General features: G+C 36.6%; 1 protein-coding gene across 1 annotated transcript in view; it reads left to right on the forward strand.

The window, feature by feature from the left end:
* CDH23 (cadherin related 23) overlaps positions 1-19,916 on the forward strand; it is a 639,510-nt gene that overhangs the window by 126,117 nt on the left and 493,477 nt on the right. The window contains exon 6 of the mRNA XM_070946306.1: positions 1,087-1,179. Within this exon, the coding sequence (XP_070802407.1) occupies positions 1,087-1,179 (93 nt within the window). The remainder of the gene's footprint in view (positions 1-1,086; positions 1,180-19,916) is intronic.

A 19,916-nucleotide genomic window follows, 5' to 3' on the forward strand; every position in this document is an offset into this window, starting at 1 on the left:
ATGATTTAAATCGAGTTGATTTAAATCAAGCCTTTTTACTAGTGATTTAAATCATGATTTAAATCGTGATTTAAATCAACTCGATTTAAATCAAATCCACCCTGACAGGTCACCACAAATATGTAAGAATAACTTCAAAACAATCCATTCTAAAAATGAAACATGCTTTCTGCTTTTTCTAGGTACCCTGAAAAAATATGCTGCAGTAGACAGTGTGGCAGTTATTCTAATATAATAATATATAAAGTAAATGTCAGAATATCATATTTACTACATACCAAAAGACATGAATGGGTGAATTTAATTCAGATGACCAGCGGTGGGTTTCAAAAAATTTTGCTACCAGTTGAATACCACCTCCGCAGATGACCATCAGGTTGACTGCGGGCAAGAATCCCTCAGAAGAAATGGAGTAGCCTTCATAGTCAATAAAAGAGTAGACCAAAAATCAGTGTGCATAAATGTTGAAAACACAAATATGAAGTTCTCTTGCAGCGTACACGCTTCAGTTGTGAATAAAATAATTATGGTTGTATACAGTCTCTCTGCTATAAAGAGAAGGTCTTTAATATCAGATGATATCAACTTGGAGGAAGATATACCCCACCCTTTAATAAAAAAAAAATACCACACTAGATATATGGATTCCATGATTTATTTCAATTAAGTTACATTTTAAAAATTGAATTTCTGATGTGTTCAAAGAGGGTTAACTCAACTCATCATATTGAAGAAATAATGAATGATACATAGGAATGACGCATATTAGTTTTTGCTAGAAAGTACATTAAGTTGGTTAATATGGAACAACTATCACCATTGCAGTCCCCAAACCTGAAATTGTGGATCCAGCATTCACAACTCAAAAATTCTTTGAGCAGTTAATTAAGGCTCTCATTCATACCTGAAAGGAGTTCAAAATAAGGTTACACTTCCTAGAATCCGATTTTCCTTTTCACACAGAGATAATTTTCCTACGGTAGTAATGCTTATTAACTTTTTCAACTTTTTCCAATATTGTTACCCCTGCAATTGAAGAAATTGTTGCAATTATAGTAAGTTTGTTCCAAATCATTTTGATTGTAGGTGATAAAGGGGTCCGTGAATATTCAAGTTGGAGATGTCAATGACAACACACCAAGATTTCACAATCAACCATACAGCGTCCGCATCCCTGAGGTATGAATTCATTTACCGTTTTGCTTGGAAGAATGCCCATCTTTTCTTTTCCTCAAGGAATGATTTTTTATAATTGGAACCTTCTTTAGCTCACTGAATGATAATGTTTCTCATATATGATCAGAGAACTGTATGTTCTGTCCCTATCTATGGTCTTAAGTGGAGCAAGTGGTAGAGTCGTATTCCTATAAAAATCTTGATCATTTTTATACTAAGTAGTCTTATCACAAAATATTATCACATAAACAGGAACCTTCCTGTTTACCATATTTTTCAGAGTACAAGACGCACCTTTTCCTCCTAAAAAGAGGAAAATCTGGGTGCATCTTATACTCTGAATGTAGCTCCGCCTGGCCTCCCAAACGGAGGTTTCAGAGACTGAAAGAAGCCTCTAAAAGAAGCTTCAGAAAAAAAGCCTCAGAAAGGCTTTTATCTAAAATAATATGGCAAGCAACAAAAGAAGAATCAGTAAAGGTTCTAACCAAACTATGCTAACAAATCTGGAGAATGACAGAATAACCAACAAATCAGAAGAGGTTAATCTACATACCAATACCAAAGAAAGGAGATTGAACAGAGTCCTTCAGAATAAAAGCCTCTGAAAGAAGCTTCAGAAAAAAAGCCTCCAAACAGAGCTTCAGAAAAAAGGCCTTTTTTCCCCTGTTTCAGAGGCAGAAAAAAAAAGCAAGGCACAGAGCTTACAACCAAGGAACCTGTTGCTAAAATTCACCACTGGGAACAGCTGATTGGGGATATTCTGGGAGGTGATTCACCCACCAATCAGCTTTTGTCTTATTTTCCTCTCTATAAACTAAGGTGCGTCTTATGCTCTGGTGCGTCTTATACTCTGAAAATATGGTATTTTCATGCTGCCAAACTGTCTGTGATCTACTTTTTCTCACTCAGTCAAAAATTATTTATTTATTTATTTATTGGTTCGATTTATATGCCGCCCTTCTCCGGAGACTCAGGGCAGCTTACAATGCGTTAAGCAATAGCCTTCATACTTTTGTATATACCTGCTTAGTAGGGCATTCTGTAATTACCGAACACTTGTTTGATATATTTTGTAGATCCTATTGTTCATTATGGGTCTTACTCTGAAAATATCTCAAAGTTTTTTTTTAAGGCTACTTACAATTTCCTATTGAATGCAATAGTGTGGTTTTGACTTATATAGTCATTGGACCCACACTTAAAAAGCAAGAGTAAAAAAAAAAAACAACTATAACAATAGCACATTACCCCCAACAATTTGGGCCCTCATTTTACCGACCTCAGAAGGATGGAAGGCTGAGTCAACTTTGAGCTGGTGAGAATCGAACTGCTGGCAGTTGGCAGAATCAGCCTGCAATACTGCATTCTAACCACTGTGCCACCTTGGCTCAATTATAATGGCCATCATTGTGAAAAAAATATACTGGAAATATCATTTTGGTGAGTGTTACAAAAATTTGTTCAAAATACATAAATCCCTGTCCAACAGCTACATTCCTATGGTTCCTTGTGCTATGAAAATAATTATCCAACAGTTTCTCAAGTTTAGAGTAGAGTCTCAATTTGAATTCCTGGCTAGGAAGGAATGAGAATCAAGGTGATATTTATGTTGTGTTATATCATCACAGGGATAGACAGCTCACTCAGTGCCATTTTTCTCTAACATGGATTTTTAAGGCTAGCTACCTTTCATCTAAAAATCCTACTTCGCAATAGAAATTCTTCTGTGCATTTATTTTAACATGACACATTGCAGGAAAATAGGCTTTGATCATCATTTATCTTGAAATGGGTCTTTTTTATGTTAAAGGAGGCCATTTTATAATACTTTGTTGATTTTGACCCAATAATTATATTACACATTTTGCAGAAGGGAATACTCCAATGGACTGATGCATTTGAATTTGTGTATAAAAAATAGTGTTGGTTCACTGGAAGCTGCTAAGTGAAATTTGGGGTTTTATTTGTTTCTAGTTCATTTTCAATCTGATGGCATTTGGTGGAAAGGTTTTGGTACAGGAGATATGGGAGATTCCATTCTATACCCTACAACGAGCGTCTCTGCATTTGTGGAGCAGCAGAGGTAGAAGATCTGGCTCACATCCTATTTGACTGTTGCTTGTATAAGGGGGTGAGAGACAGGTACCTTGCTCCATATGCCAAATGAATGACCCACTGGGATCCCCATATCAAAACAACTTACTTTATGTGCAGCCAGATCCTGAAAATAACATTTAAAACAGCACAGTACTTAAACAAAATGGTTCGGTTGAGATCTGCATACGTGGGACTGATTGGGGGAGATTGTAAGGGTGACACCTAAATATGATTTTATGTCATTTTATTCTATTTTATATATTTATGTATTAAATTATATTGTAGCTTCTCTATTTTACCCTACACTTATTTTAAATTGTTTGTATAAGATTTTATTGGCAATATGTGTTTGCACCTTGTGCTTTGATATGGCCTGTAGCAGTTGCTCTGGAGCCGCATGTGGCTCTTTCATCCCTCTGCTGGGGCTCCCTGTTACTGGTCGGCTCCACAATTGATAGGGCTTTCGGTTAGGACAGGTAGAGGAAAAAGGATGCTGCGCTAGGAGGAGACTATGATGGGGGGACTGGACTTCCAGTCAGCTCCAGAATTGAACGGGGGGCTTCCGGCTAGGACCTTTGTGGCTCTTTGAATGTTTAAGGTTGCCGATCCCTGGTCTATAGGCTATCATTTTAATCAAAGCTATCATTTTAAACTGTATTTTATTCCAATTTCATTTTAAATCGTATCTTATTCCAATTTCATTTTAAATCGTATCTTATTCCAATTTCATTTTAAATTGTATTTTATCCAATTCCATTTAAAAAAAAATTAAATCAGATTTTAGTAATAATTTGTGTCTGGAACTCTGCACTTTGATATGGCCCAAGGGCTAATCAATAAAGTAAACAAATGCTACAAGAGATGTTGGTGATAGTTATAATGGATAGTTATCCATGGATCATTTTTATTGGTCTTTCTCAAGACAGATGAAGTCTACTTCCTCATGGCTACTTTTTCACAAAACTGGAAAAAATGTAGAAAATTGCTATCTAAAAGAAAAATAAAACAAAGTTTTAACAGATTTTTCCTTTGCTACATTTCCATTTTTTAAACTGGTCTATTATTTTTTATGTTTTTGATATAGAAATTGCATTTATATAAAGTTTTGAAATATGAGTTTCTTATTACATAGAAAAGAGTCCAGGAAGACAGAAGAAGAACCTATTTAAATCAGTTAAAAATCTAAAACCACCTCAATTACCTGATTGTATAGAGAAGTGGGAAATAAACCAAATCAATAAATTATTACAACACCCTGTGAATTTAACCAAAATTATTTTTAAATTATTATTAGAATGTTAGCACATCTTAAATCTAAATGACTATATGTATAGTTTACCAACACTGGAATGTAAAATTAATGACTAAGAGCCAAATCAGATGTCACTTTGGAGGTCTATGACAGTAGTTTTATATGTTGCTGTTGGTATTTTGGGTTTAAAGATCCTGTAGAAAAATCTGCAGCACCATTTCTATAGTAAGATCAAGGTGCATTTAAACTTTCCCCCTTTTCCCGTTATTACCATTGGAATTGTCTTTTTCTGCAGACCTGGTATGGGGTCCATAAAAGGAAAATGATGAGGCTCCAGCCTTAATTGCTCCACCTTCTTGCTAGCATTCCTGATAAGCAGGAGATCTGATTGTAGTTGTTGCAGAATATTTGGTATGGCTTTGAGACAACTTGAACAAATCATTTTAATAGCTTTGTTTTTCTGAATTCTAGGTCCATTAATCAGAGAAAAGGAGACTTTCCGGTTTCTCTTGCTTCTCAGAATTCAGACTTCTTGGTTCTCTATAGTTTAGCATTCCATTGTTGTATCTCCCTGCCTAATATAGATAGATTATTTTGCCATTCAATCAAGCTAATGAGTGAGCAAGCAGGTGAACTTGTATGTGAGAGTGAGATTGTGAAATTGAGCTACCTGTAGTATTTTTAAAAATAGCAATTATTAAATTATTAATGTTCCATTAATAAATTTACTACTTGACATCCCTTTTTGATTGAGTCTTTGCTCTACTTTTTGTGTGTGTAAGAATCCTTCATCAACCTTCTTTGGGTAAAATGTGATCCCTGGTGCTTTATATCAGAAACAGTAAATCCTCTCAAATGCAGTATAAAACGGTACTAACACTTCATGGTATCCCTCTATTGAGGCAGCCTAGGACTGTGTTGGGTTTTTTTTGGTCAGCTGCAGCTCAGAATTCTCACATCTTCCTCAGAATTGATGTGGGGTATCCTAATTACCTGATAGCTTGCAATACAAATGCTAATTATACTGTATAGACATTTTTTAGAACTTGTGATGGAATTCGGTGTTGTAAGAAGATGAAGCTTAGAACTGCAAGCGCTACATACATTTTCATTCTTCACAATGTAATGAGAGCTCACATTGTCTCAGCTTGCATATTAAGTGTTGTCTGGCAAGGGTAGTATGATGATGTCCCAGAATATCTAATTACAAAGAACACGTTGAAAAGAGAAAAACAGCAGTAGCAACTTCATGTCTTCTTTCCATCTTGTTAATAGTTAACATCAGGCGTGATAATAAATTGTGGCTCTCCAGAATCCTCCAGGATAACCTTCACAACCTCAACACAACTGTTAATATCTGCCCATTGCAGAACAGAAAAATCTCCTTTTTTTTTTTTTTTTTGTATATGTGATGATTCTTCTTAGTAGGAATCACTGTTTCCTTTTAAGGGTGACTAGCTAGTCTCGTTGTTATATGTTTACTTTGAATATACTTTCAATATTAATATTTACTTTGAATATATCCCCACATAAGCGTGACTCAAACAGGGAATAAAATGTAAGTACTTCTATTTTGCCTGAATTAAATTAAATTCATTGATCTTCTGATCGCGCATGTGCACGGCCTTCGGTGCATGCTTTTTACTCATGCATTACATCCAGGCAGGTGGGCGGAGCCTCCCATGGTCGCCACTACCAGTTCTCCTGAACCGGACAGAACCAGGTGAATCCCACTTCTGGATATGACTCTGTATATGAGTTTGAATGAACAGGACGCTGAGTTGGCTAAAAACAAGTAATTTGTAGCAAATGTTGACGAACTATTAATGCAGACATTTTTGTTCACAGATAGCAAAGTTATGCATAAATGACAACATTTATATATCCTGGCTTATTAAAAGTGGGCAAATGGAGGAATTTTAAGATATTGATAGTGGGTACTTGTAGTCTGTTGCAATCAATGAATGTGAAAATGCACATGCCTATTTTGTTACATCAAAGCAGAACTTGGATATGTTAGAAGACATGTAAAAGTAATTAGAAACTGGTTACCTAAGAAATGAGCGTAGTAAAATAAGAAGGGAGAAAGTTAATGTTGAATGGGTACTGAAAAGATTTGAATACATAAGTGAGTAATTTTCTTCGTATACTATTCATTGCCTTTAATTTTTTTTCTCTCATATTACCTACTCTTTTTCTACATTTTGTATAGTTTTCTCTCCCTGTATGTACACTAGTGGCCAAAATTGTGGAAACCTTTTGGGAAAAGTGTATTTTTGAGATTTGATGGCTAATAACACCACTTTTTTTTTTTTTTGAAGTTTCAAGATAATATGCCACTGCTGGAATGGCCTGGGAATAGCCCAGACCTTAACCCAATTGAAAATTTATGGAGCCGACTAAAGAAACTTTAGCGACCCAGCAATAAAACCCAGTTAATAGAAGCAATCCTTCAATCTTGGCTTCACATTATACCAGCTGCAGAACTAAAAGACTTGGTTCACTCCATGGGAAGACGTTGTAAGGCCGTAATTCATGCTAAAAGTTACCCAACTATTAACTGACATGATGATAATTTTTGGATATTTCGGTTTTTCTATGGTGATAATTTTTGTATATCTCGGTTTTTCTACATGTTTCACTTTTCTTCTTTATACTGTAACTGTTACTCTAATAGCAAATCCTTCATAAAAGTTATTGTATTACATTCTTGATTAAATTATCTTTCCATTGATATATAATTTTATGGTACTACTCCCCCCCCCCAAAAAAAGTGGTGTTATTAGCTAGTTTTAGAAAATACGCTTTTCCCAAAAGGCTTCCACTACTGTATGTGCACACTGATGCTGCCATGGATATTTCTTTCGATAAAGCCCACCAAATCTACCCCTCTTGTCTATATTAATCTGTATGACTATTTTAGTAATATCTGAGTAGAGGTTTTTGCTTTAACAAAGTGCAGATTTACAACTCTATGATTCCACGATGAACTGTATAAAAAAAATTAGGGTGGGTGTGGGTGGCAATTGTTTTTGGTATGATGTGCTTAGTGGAATCCCTTCTTGAATGCTGTAATGTCCGCCTTGTTAGTCATCTCTCTTGGGGTTCAATTTGTACAATTAATGAAAGGCAGAGACAAAATTAGTGGAAGTGTTCTGACCTAGGCTTCCTGAGTCAGTAAAACAAACGAGTAGTCCCAAAAAAACCTCTTTTATTGCAACATCTGTGAATTCTGTTCATTCACAGATGAGTCCCAAATAGTTGTAAAGAGTCCTTCGGGATAAGGCTGATAATTACCCAACTTTATCTCCCTTGACACGCTGCCAAAGACCTAATTGGCAAAGCCACACGGAGTCCAGAATCAAACAGAGCTTCAGACTTTAAACTGAAGAGCATTAACAACATTGCTTCCTGCAAAGGCCCACGTGCCTTTGCTCCTCTTAAGTCTTATGGGAGGGGGCAATAATCTCCAAGCCCTACTCCCAAGTCATCCCTTTTGTTTTAACCGTTCTTGCCTTCTGGCAGCTCTGCACATGCGCGCACTGGGAACAGGCTCCCCCTGTTCCTCTGCCTTGCTGAGGTCCGATTCTGGAGGCTCCAGAGGCATCACGAACCTCCCAGATGGCCCTTTCTCTGCCTCCGATGCAGAGCCCTCGTCTGAGCCTTCCCCATACTCCAGGACTGGCCCATGTTCCTCCCCAGACTCCTCACTGTCCGACTCTGCTGCCAGCTCTGCAGGCCGCCAGCAGACCACAAAAGGAAGGCATTTCTTCATTGGCTTAGAAGGAATGGGTGATCCATCAGATACACAAAGAGGAAATACACAGAGAGTTCCAAGTTCAAATAATTGATATTCCATTGATATTCCATTGATATTCCAATCAATGAAAACCAAGCCCATGTTTTAGGCTGGATTTAAATGTACACCATGGTTTGGAAAGGACAGGGACTATTCTTCTAGAAGAATGGAGTGAGGAAATTGCTTCTTCCCCCAAAATGCTGAGTTCCCATCTTCCGTCTGGATATGCAATAGATAATAGGCTGAGGTGGGAAATGTTCAAAACAGGCAGCTGTATAGCAAACCCGCCTTGGCACAGACTACTAATTAGCAATATTTGAGGCATTGAAAGCAGCTTTGTTGCTGTTGTTGTTCTTTTGCTTTGACATGAATAATCCTCTCAGTTGCAGCACTTCCAGCGAAAGGGTAGAGCAGTAGGGGAAGGCTATTCAAATTTATTGCAGTTTGGCAGCTGGAACATTGGAAAAAGATGAGTGTAAATAAGTGGAATGTGAAATAAACTTGCCTCCTATAATGCTGATTTAAAATATGCATAACATTGCTTTACCAAGTGGGCTTGTTTAAAGAATGTAAATTATTTAGAATGGAGAGGTTTGAAAAACAGTGAAGCATGATTTTGTGACCAGTACTTAGCCAGCTGCTTGCTGTAGATTTTGCTTTGAAGTGACAGGAGAAAGACTATAGTATATGGTATTTGCATTTTAAGAAATGCAGTATAAGGCAAATAGAGCCAGAGAAGATGAAACGGTAAAAAGCTGGAAGACAATCTAAGCTGGTCTGCAAGAAAAATCAACCAATGCCGATGGAAGCTACATGACAGTAGATTATGCTGAAGTTCAAATGCTGAGGAATACAGATAAACTAGATACTCCATTTTATGTTGGCAATGTAGCTTTATAATGTGATAGTCTTGATAATATTGTTCCTTTCTACACCTAACTCTCAGTGCACCTAGATCTACACCTAACTCTAGGTGTAGTGTCAGATGTAAATGCCTTATTCTCTAATGTGTAAATAGTATATGAATGGGGTATCAGGGGTTAACTTATTCTTCACTTCTTAATGTATTCATAATTCACCACTCCCACTTATAGCTCCACCCATTGTATATATAAGGAGCCACCTACACCCTTTTCCTTGCTTCTATCTGTGAATATTCAGTGAATATAGAATGCCTATTGTAAATAAAAGGAAGTATATTTAAACCTTTAACTCTCACTAATATTATTGAGTCTGATCCTGAAAATATTGCAACAAGCTGGTAGCAGAGGATGGTTAATTGACTCAATAAAAACTTAAAAATGTCTAAGAAAGATAGGCCCAACACCAGGGCCTACAGCAAAGAAATGGAAACAGAACAAGAAATAATCAACGAATCCACAAACGCAATTTCGAGAGAATCCGAAGAATACACCACTGAAGACGAAGAAATAATAGACGAAAATGATGACCAGGAGGAAATCGAAATAGAGAATAACGAACTCAGGTCAGAGATATTAAAACTATTAAAAAGCCAGAAGAATGATGAAAGCCTCATCGCGAACCTCCAAGAAATGCTGAAGAACAGCGGAGCAGCGAGAGAGAAAAACATCACTAATGAGAAGTCTAAAGACCCAAAAATAGTGAGTGATATGACTGCAGAGAAAGTCATTACGAAGAAGAAAAACAGTGATCCCGCGCGAAATTTTGAATGGCAGCCATCTTGGTTTCAACAGGCCTCCAAGGTGAGCGAAGCAGAGCCAATCAAAATGCTCAATTCAAAATTTCTGGCGCGAAAAACGTTATCAGACAACGAAAATGAAAAAGAAGATTCGAACTCCTCAGAAGAATCAGAATCAGAAAGTGAAGATGACTCAACAAAATCCCAAATAAAATCAGCAATGAAAACACTTTTTGCTGCATTTGGGCCAAAACTAAAAATTACCAAAGAGCCACCGAAGAAGCGAGCGAGCAAGCCGATACCTCAAGACCTGCCCGCTCCCATCCTGACTTCGAAAGCGACGACGCCCGAACCCAGAGAGCCTTGTCGATTCCGCCCTACACCACAGACCGAAGCAAGTGCCAACGCTCCCAAAAGAAAAAGGAGAGCAGCCGCCGTCGTCAGAACTCCCAAGGTCGAACCAGAGACCGACTCGTCTGAAGCAGAGCAGAGCGAGCGAGCCGCAATGGAGAGAACCTTCCACGACGACTCCAAAGAAGAAATGGACAACGCGCATGCGCGAAACTACGCAGACGGTCCGGGAAGACATGAACTGGCGAGAGAACCACGCAGACTCGTTGCGAGCATCCCCATGCCGTTTTGCAATTTTCTACACTTGCGAGACCACGGACTGCCCCAGGTCGTAAGTAATGGACAAAATAATGTCGGAAATTTACCCAGTGACTTCCCAAAACTAAGGGTTGATGGCATTAATTTGCAAGAATGGTATCAACAACTCCAGGTTGTCTTTATGAAGGAAAATTTACTATTTTTTATCACTAGTCCCCCAAAAAGACCTTGGACTTTAAAAATAGATTGTTTACACCATAGAGCATTTTTCTTAATAATATCTAGTGTGTCTCCTGCAATGTATCATAGCATCAAACCTAACCTGACTGTTTCAGAAATTATTCAATGCATGTTTAATTTGTTTCACAGCGATAGTGTGGCTACCACCACAAGAATGTCTAAGGATTTCTTTTCATCTAGAGTGAAACCAGGGGTTTCCATAAGTGAGCATTTAATATCTTTAAACAAAATAAGAGCTGAGCTGCATTTGAGGGGGGAGGTGATTTCAGACCAAACAATGAAAAGTGTTATTATCAACTCACTTGATTCATCATGGGACAGTTTTATGTCACATTTAGACACTATCAATCTAGGATATTTATCCATAGAAAGTCTATCCAATAAATTGATAGCAGAAGACAATTCAAGAAGAAATCGTTCTAGCAATCACACAGAACACAAACCTTATAGGAAAGTAGCTTTCCAAGAAAAATATAATGAAACAATTAAATGTCACAATTGTGGATCCAGGGAACACAATAGAAGAGATTGTCCCAAAATTTCAAAGGAAAGACATAGGTCAGAATATAGGAACAAATACAATTATAGACAGTCTTCCATAGATAGACATAGATATAGAAGCCCACCAAATTACAAAGAGAATAGAGGGGGCAGAGATAATTCAAAGGATAGAAAATCTGGTTCACTGAATGGATTAAATAAACAAGACAACACTAAAATACAGCAAAATGAGAACAATAATTGGCTTATTGATTCTGGAGCAACTAATCACACCACTAATAACAAAAATATATTGTCTTCATTTACAGAAGATAAATTTGTAATAAAGGTAGCTAACCAAGAAAAGGTTCAAGTATTAGGCAGAGGAAATGTAACCTTGCCTGGTCTAGGAAAAATAGAGGGGGTATTGTTAATACCTGAAATACCTCATAACATACTAAGTGCCATAAAACTAAGTAGAGATTCTGACATTAATATCGTTTTCTCAAAGGGAAAAGCGACTTTGGAGAAGAATAAAATAAATATAGGCACTGTGATGATTAAAGGAGGCCTACCTTATCTGATAACAAAGGAAAAATGGTTGCATAACATTGATTCAAATATGGAAGATTGTATTGAAGCAGATGATGAAAATATTAGCAACAGTGACAATGATGAATGTAAAATATCTCATGATCACGCAGATGCACACAATGAAAAAAAACCAAAAATAGGTAAACCAATTCATGATGAGTGTGCTCACATCTTACATAGGAAGTTAGGACATGCCAGTTTTCCTGTAGTACAAAAAATGACTGAACACGCAGAAGGTGTCAAAATAAAAAATTGTGAAAACTATTTGGAATGCTCAGTATGTAAATCTACAAAACTAAAAACTAGTCCCAGGCCAAGAAAATCTACTAGATCAACTAACAAAATTTTTGACTTAGTACACATGGACTTAGTTGGCCCATTAACTCCATCAATCACCTATAGAAAACGTTACTTCCTGACAATAGTAGACGATTATAGCCGTTATGGATTTGTTTATACATTAAAACACAAAGATGAAACCTTTCAAAAATTTAAGGAATTTTACAAACACATAGAAACACAACACAATATCAGAATAAAACAAATTATGACAGATAGGGGATGTGAATTCATGTCTAAAGAATTCTCCCAATGGTTAAAGGATAGAGGAATGCTACATTACACGTCTAGTCCATTTTCTGCGTTTCAGAACGGGATTGCAGAGAGAAAGAATTCCACATTACAAACCATGATTAGATGCACATTGGAGGATGCTGGCTTAAGCAAACAATTTTGGTCAGAAGCCTTACATTATTCAAATTACACACAAAATAGAACCTGGTCCAGTATTGTAAATAAGACACCATATGAAGTAATGTATAATAGGAAACCAAAATTAGCACACATGCACATATTTGGAGTCACTGCAGACGTACACATACCTAAACAGTTGAAAAGAAAGGGAGAAAACGTATCCAGAAGACTCAGATTTATGGGATATGAAACTGGCACCAAAGGGTACAGATTCATTGATAGTAATAACAAATTTATAGTTTCCAGAACAGCTGTGTTCCATGAACAGGCCAACTGGTCTAAATTACATCTTAATGAAATATTTCCAAATAAATGTAAAGATACAAAATCTCATGAGAAAGGGACCATAGAAAAACAGAATATCAACAAATATAAAAGCAAAACCAAAACTTGGACAAATAGCCAACACAAAATAAAGACAGACACACTAACAAAAAAAGAAGCAAGATATTTGCATGATAACAATAGCAAACCTGAAAGAGTCATTAGAAACAACAGAAATCAAATGCCAAATAAATACAGAGATTACATAATGCATATGGATGGTGAGCCAATAATGCCTAATACTTATGAGGAAGTGTTAAAACTCCCTCGTGAAGAAAAAGAAAAATGGGAATTAGCTATGAAAAAAGAGATGGAAAGTTTACAAGGATTAAATGTATTTACACCTGCAATTGCACCTAAAGATAAAACAATTATTGGTACCAGGTGGATATATAAAATTAAGAACTTAGAAGGAGGCAATACTCTATATAAAGCTAGATTAGTTGCACAAGGTTATGCACAGAAATATCCGGAGGACTATACTGACACGTATTCCCCCACTGTAAGAACAGAGAGTGTCAAAACAGCTCTAGTGGTAGCATCAGCACTCAGTCTTGATGTATTTCAATATGACATACAGACTGCGTATCTACACGCAAAACTAGATAAGGAAATATACGTAAGAGCACCTCACAGTCAATACACCAACAAAAATGAAATTTGGCTGTTGAACAAGAGTTTATACGGATTAAAACAATCTGGTAAAAGATGGTATGATTGTTTAGTAAAAGTACTTAAGACCATGGATTTCAACGCTACCACTGCTGATAACTGTTTCTTTGTCAAAAAGGGTGATGATTACATTGAATTTGTGTTGATTTATGTAGATGACATTTTATATATAGGAAAACACAAAGAGAGAAGAGAAACTTTTGTAAATAAGTTAAATGAACATTTCTCGTTGAAATCTCTAGGTAAAGTGAACAAATATCTTGGTGTTCAAATTAATAAGACTAGAAGGGGATTCAAACTTACTCAGAGAGATAAGATTATAGAACTTTTAAATAAATGCAATTTAAACAATGCCAAACCCTGTGATACTCCTATGCAAACTGATTTTCTTAGAAATACTGATGAATCTTCACCTGAATTCAAGGATAACACGTTTTATAGATCAATCATAGGTTCACTTCTTTATATATCTAATTGGACTAGACCAGATATCGCCTTACCACTCAATTTATTATCCAGACACGTCAGCAAACCAACAATGTATCACTGGGAAGCTGTTAAAAGAATTTTAAGATATCTGAAAAGTACACTAGATTTTTGCTTAGTATTAGAACCTAGTGATAATAAAGAACCAAAGCTTGCATGTTATGCAGATGCGGACTGGGCTGGAGACACATCATGCAGAAAAAGTACATCTGGTTATATTTTTCTCTTAAATGACTGTCCAGTTTACTGGTATACTGGTAAACAAGAACTAGTAGCCACTTCAACGACAGAAGCGGAATATGTTTGTTTATCCAAAGCTGCAAATAACCTTGTATGGTTTAATGATTTAATTTCAGATGTTTGGAAAAAACCTGCTTTGCCTTTTGTTATGCATGAAGACAATAAAGCAGCCATTGAAATATCTAGATCTGATGCCATTGGACAAAGGTCCAGGCATATAGATATAAAATTTAAACATGTGAGACAATTATCTCAGGATGGATTTATTAAAGCAGTGCATTGTGATACTTCAGAACAATTAGCTGACGTATTGACAAAGCCTTTACCTTCTAAGCAACACAAATATTTAACATCTAAATTGTATGTCTTGTATTGTCCTGAATCTGAATGTAATTGGTGTTGTATAACGAATCGGCATTTAGAGGGGGATTTGTCAGATGTAAATGCCTTATTCTCTAATGTGTAAATAGTATATGAATGGGGTATCAGGGGTTAACTTATTCTTCACTTCTTAATGTATTCATAATTCACCACTCCCACTTATAGCTCCACCCACTGTATATATAAGGAGCCACCTACACCCTTTTCCTTGCTTCTATCTGTGAATATTCAGTGAATATAGAATGTCTATTGTAAATAAAAGGAAGTATATTTAAACCTTTAACTCTCACTAATATTATTGAGTCTGATCCTGAAAATATTGCAACATGTAGAAAGTGACATTTGTCAGAGTATGAATATTCATAGCTGGAATAGACATGGCAACAGGTCAGCCAATGGGGTCTGTTTGGAAACTGAAACATAGTATTTGTATGGGGCCATAAGAGACAGTTTGGAGTCTGGGCGTGGCTTAGACTTGCTGAACTGTATATAAGAATTGGTTTGGCCTCTGTAATGGCTGCTTCTGTACAATATATTTGCCTCTGTATCTCTGTACTCTGTAATGACTTGCTTCTATGAATATTGCTTCTCTGTTCCTGATATTGTATTGCTGAATTCTTCTGTATGGTATTGTATATAAAGAAATTTCTTATATAATTTGAATCCTGCTGAATGTGTCTGATTGTGAGTGCTGCAACAAACAATTGGCCAGTTCTGCATCTAAACAATCTAAGGGAACCCAAACACAGTGGTACTTTATGATCCATATTAAGATTTCTGGAATAAAGATGAAGGATTCACTGCCTAATAAAAGTGAGCGGAGAACAGGGGAGAAAGAACAATGTGCTAGAGAGATCTTAACAATGAGCTCTCAAGTACGTTGGCCACAAAGGGGTAAAATTGTATTCTTCCAATTTGGAGGTAGAAGAATCTAAAAAAGTATGAAAATATTGACAATTAAAACAGAATAAATATTAAATTGATATTTTCTTTTTGTGGTATGCTTATTTGCTTCTTAGTCATAAGATGAATCCTGCTAGATCAGTTCAAAGGCTGAATTAGTTCACCATCGGTGGTTGTCCTACAGGAAGCCTAAAGTAGCTTTATGTGTCTTTGATGTTCAGGGGCATATGACATCTGAAACTGGAGTCAAGAATTTGAGAGTTATCTCAGTTTTTCACTTTCCCCTTGAAATGTGTGGGTTCATTGTAGCACCAGTTGTGGTTATTTATATGACCTGTCCATGTGAACACAACTGATACCAGAAAAATGACTTGCAGAAATTGTGAGAAGGCTGAGAACACAAAAGGTTATCTCAGAAATGGCAATTCAGTTCAGATGGTGAGAAATGCTCCTCAAGAAGACACTGCTTTAATTAACTCACTGTAACTAAGGCTACAGTTTCCCAGGTTCTGAATTTACCCCAGATTAGCATTAAAGGTAAGTCAATGAAATTTATGACAACCTTACTTCCTTGCCAGCTATGTGTACCATGGCTTGCCCATGGTATATTTTTTTTATTAGAGCCAGTCACATGGAAAAAGCTGTCCATCAACCATGCTAAAAACAAAACCCTCCCTCTAATATGCTCAAATTCTTAAGTATTATTGCAGGTATCACTTAGTAGATCTAAATAGGACAGTATACAGTAAATTAGTCAACAAAAATTAATAATATAAAATGATGTTCATGTACTTAAGAATTAGTACATTTGTCTAAATTTGGACTTTAAACATTAGGTAACTTTTTAATCAGCAGGACTCATACTTTTAAATCACCTTTATTTAGTAGAAGGATTTTTGCTTCTGTAAACTAATATAAGAAGACAATGCTAACCATAAAATTGAGTTCTATATATTGAAGTTTTCTTTATCATAAAAATGTTTTCAAGCTACATTGATTGATTCATTAGTTAACCAACAATTGTCAAGTTTTCGTTGACATCTGTAATGGAGATAATTCAGGCTTAGTGGAGGAACTTAGTGGAGGTATTTATGTAGCGAGGCTTACCTGCAAAAAATCATTCAGATCATGTTGTGATTATGAATCCTTGCTTGGTATCATGAATCTTGATGTAATGGACAGAAAGAATAACCTTAAGAAACAGGAGGAAGATCCACAACCAAGACAACATTCAGATAAAAAATCTGAGCCAAGGCAGAAATGTAACCTCAGACATGACATTCCTTAGTACTTATGAATACAAAGGGAAGAAATGCAGAAGCACATTTAGACTTGCAAGATTTTTTTTGCTAAACCTTTTAACAAGTGTTGCATTAGCTTGTGTTTCTGGTTTCCAAGTTTGGTCTACCTTGGAGGACTGATACTTGTTCGGTAACTGGGTATAAATCATTTCTTTTATTCTGAGCTTCACATCAAACTACAACATGATAGCCTTCCACTTAATTACAATATGAGCTAGCAAGAAAAAAGTGCATGTATCTGTCCTTGCAGGAAAAGGGCATCTCCCATGCTTTGCATAATCCTGTTCTACAAATAATTATGCACAATTTTTTTTTTCTGCACAACTCGTCAAACTCTTAACAAGGCGGTACTGATGCTTTCAACTCTGTAAAGAAAGGGGAAATCCTACTGGAATTGGCAACTTAATACTCCAAGCTGGCCTCGACAGACCTCATTAAGTTCCCATGTATTCATTTCAGGCTAATGGCTGTCATGCTGGCTGCTGTTTGATTTTGTGTAATAGACTTTTATGGCTTTCCAATTTGCTACAACGTGTTTGCCTGTGTCTGTGCACCTCAGGGCTGCTCCAGTGTGTTAGTCAGGCACCTGTGCACTTGCCATCCTGACCTTCAGGGTTTACCCTTTTCTACTTGATTTTTTTACACCCTGGTCTTCTCTGCCTGATCCACTTCCTCAACAGCTTTCCATTTTCCTACTCTCTATCCTGTGAAGTTCATCTAGGAAGGGGCCCAATGAAGTGAACATTTGAAAGAGGAATTTAGAAATATATTCATTTCTTTTTTAAAACAAAAGACCATTGTTTATAGGATCGGGGTTGTATCACTAGATCTTTATTTAAACAATGTTAATTTAATAAGCTTACAAACGCCAAAACAATTACTCCTGTTGTGTAATGTTGTAGCTGTGCACCTTTTCTTTCATAAGCATGCAAGAATGTTTAGACCATGCTACTAACTCTACTAAACACTACTTTTGCAATTAAGAATTAAAATAAATGCAAAGCCCACATGGACATTTGTGTTTAAGGGGAAAGGTTTTGCTTATGGGAAGTCTGAGCTGAATATTTAAACATAATCGTTGTATGAATCTTTATCTGCTTCGCTTGTGTAGTCAAGGTTTGCTTTTTAAACCAGCAAGGTAGTTACATTATATAAGTCTCCAAATTCCAAAGATCATTCACATGAGCACACTTCCACACTTTTCCCCACAACAGTTTTGGAGGGCTGATATAAAAAACCTTCCCTATGAGCTAAGACTGTGTCCCTGTGGGCATGGGGCTATTGAAATTACATTTCACATTCCTGTTTCCCCGAAAATAAGACATCCCCTGATAATAAGCCCAATCGGGCTTTTGAGCGCATGCACTAAAATAAGCCTCCCCCTGAAAATAAGCTCTCCCCAAAAATATTTAAACAGAGAGCTGAAAATCAGATAAGATGGCAAGAGGAGTCCCATCTTGCTCCACGCGCCCCAAAATAAGACCTCCTCAAAAATAAGGCCAAGCCCTTATTTCAGGGTTCAAAAAAATATAAGACAGGGTCTTATTTTTGGGGAAACATGGTATAATGTACCTTCAGGAGCAGGGGTGTCCAGCCTTGGCAACTTTAAGAATTGTGGAGTTCAACTCACATAATTCTCCAGCCAGCCATAAATTGACGTCCACATATCTTAAAGTTGTCAAGGTTGAGAAACACCGCTTTATAGGAATCTTAGCACCCACCTTATAACACCTTATCTAGTAAAGCACCCAGAAAATTCTGATCTTTTTTGGTTTGAGTTATTATTATCAGATCAGTACGTTTTCCTTTCCTTGAATTTTAGCTAAGTTTGGTTATTGTGCCTATAAAGTAACAAACACTCTGACTGCATCAATGATGAATCTGCTGCCAGGTGTAACCTTCTTATCCTGTTTTGTGTTTTATTCTTATTTTTCACATGTTTTATTTTGAACTCTGGCCTGGAATCAAAATAAACTCTTTTTATCTGCTTCAATATGTCCTCCCACTAATTACACTGTTTCTATTTCTGTCCATTGTTTAACTGTAAGGGCAAACATCTATTTCAGATAGGTTGATATACTGAGGAATCTCAGTAGTATGTTAGTTTTGGACTAGATCTTTTGGACATGTTAGTTTTGGACTAGATTTTGTCTCTCCTACTCTCGAAAGAGTAGAGAACCTATGGTGAACAACCAGAAAATATGCGTTTCAATGAAGGACTGCATAAACCAAAAGAACCAAATAGGATTTTCTTTTCTTCAGAGTAATAAGTAGTAGCCCTCGAACTTTAAAAGGGAAAGACAATCAGTTCTCATAATATCAATTTCATAAAATGAACATTGTCATGTAATAAGCCTTAAAATAGAGGGAACCAAGTAAAATATGCGATTGTGCAAATATAATGTTAAAAAGCAAGGATTATTTAATTTATTTAGCATCTGGAAAAAAAAAAAGCAAGGAAATGACAAGCAAAGGAAATAGTTTTCAGCTTTTCTCTGTCCTGTGTTTCATCTTCCACCATGGTCTTTAAACTTTACAACCTAATGCCTGGCAGGTTTGCATTTTCAGTGTTTTAATCTAAACTACACTGAAAATTCATCATGAATTGCTGGATATCAGTGAATGTGTGTTGTTAAGTTCAGTTGGTTTGCAGTGTGTGTGTTGCAGTTAATTTACAGTGTATGTGCAATTAATTTACAGTGTTTGTGTGTGCGTCGGGTGGGCTGCTGGAGGTTCGCAGGGGTTCTGGAGAACCTCTAGCTAAGATTCTGTGCAGTTCGGAGAACCCACAAATCCCACTCGCAGGGTTGTGCAGAGGCTCGTGGAGGGTGAAAAATGGGCCTATTGCAAGTTTGGGAAGGCCATTTCTGGCATCCAGAGGGCCTCTGGAGCCTGGGGAGGCCATTTTCGCCCTCCCAGAGGCTCAAGGAAAGCCTTTTGAGCCTGAGG

Source organism: Pituophis catenifer, unplaced genomic scaffold (genome assembly GCF_029215685.1).
Source record: "Pituophis catenifer annectens isolate HBS135680 unplaced genomic scaffold, rPitCat1.0.hap2 SCAF_6, whole genome shotgun sequence".
In the NCBI taxonomy this organism is placed as follows: Eukaryota; Metazoa; Chordata; class Lepidosauria; order Squamata; family Colubridae; genus Pituophis; species Pituophis catenifer.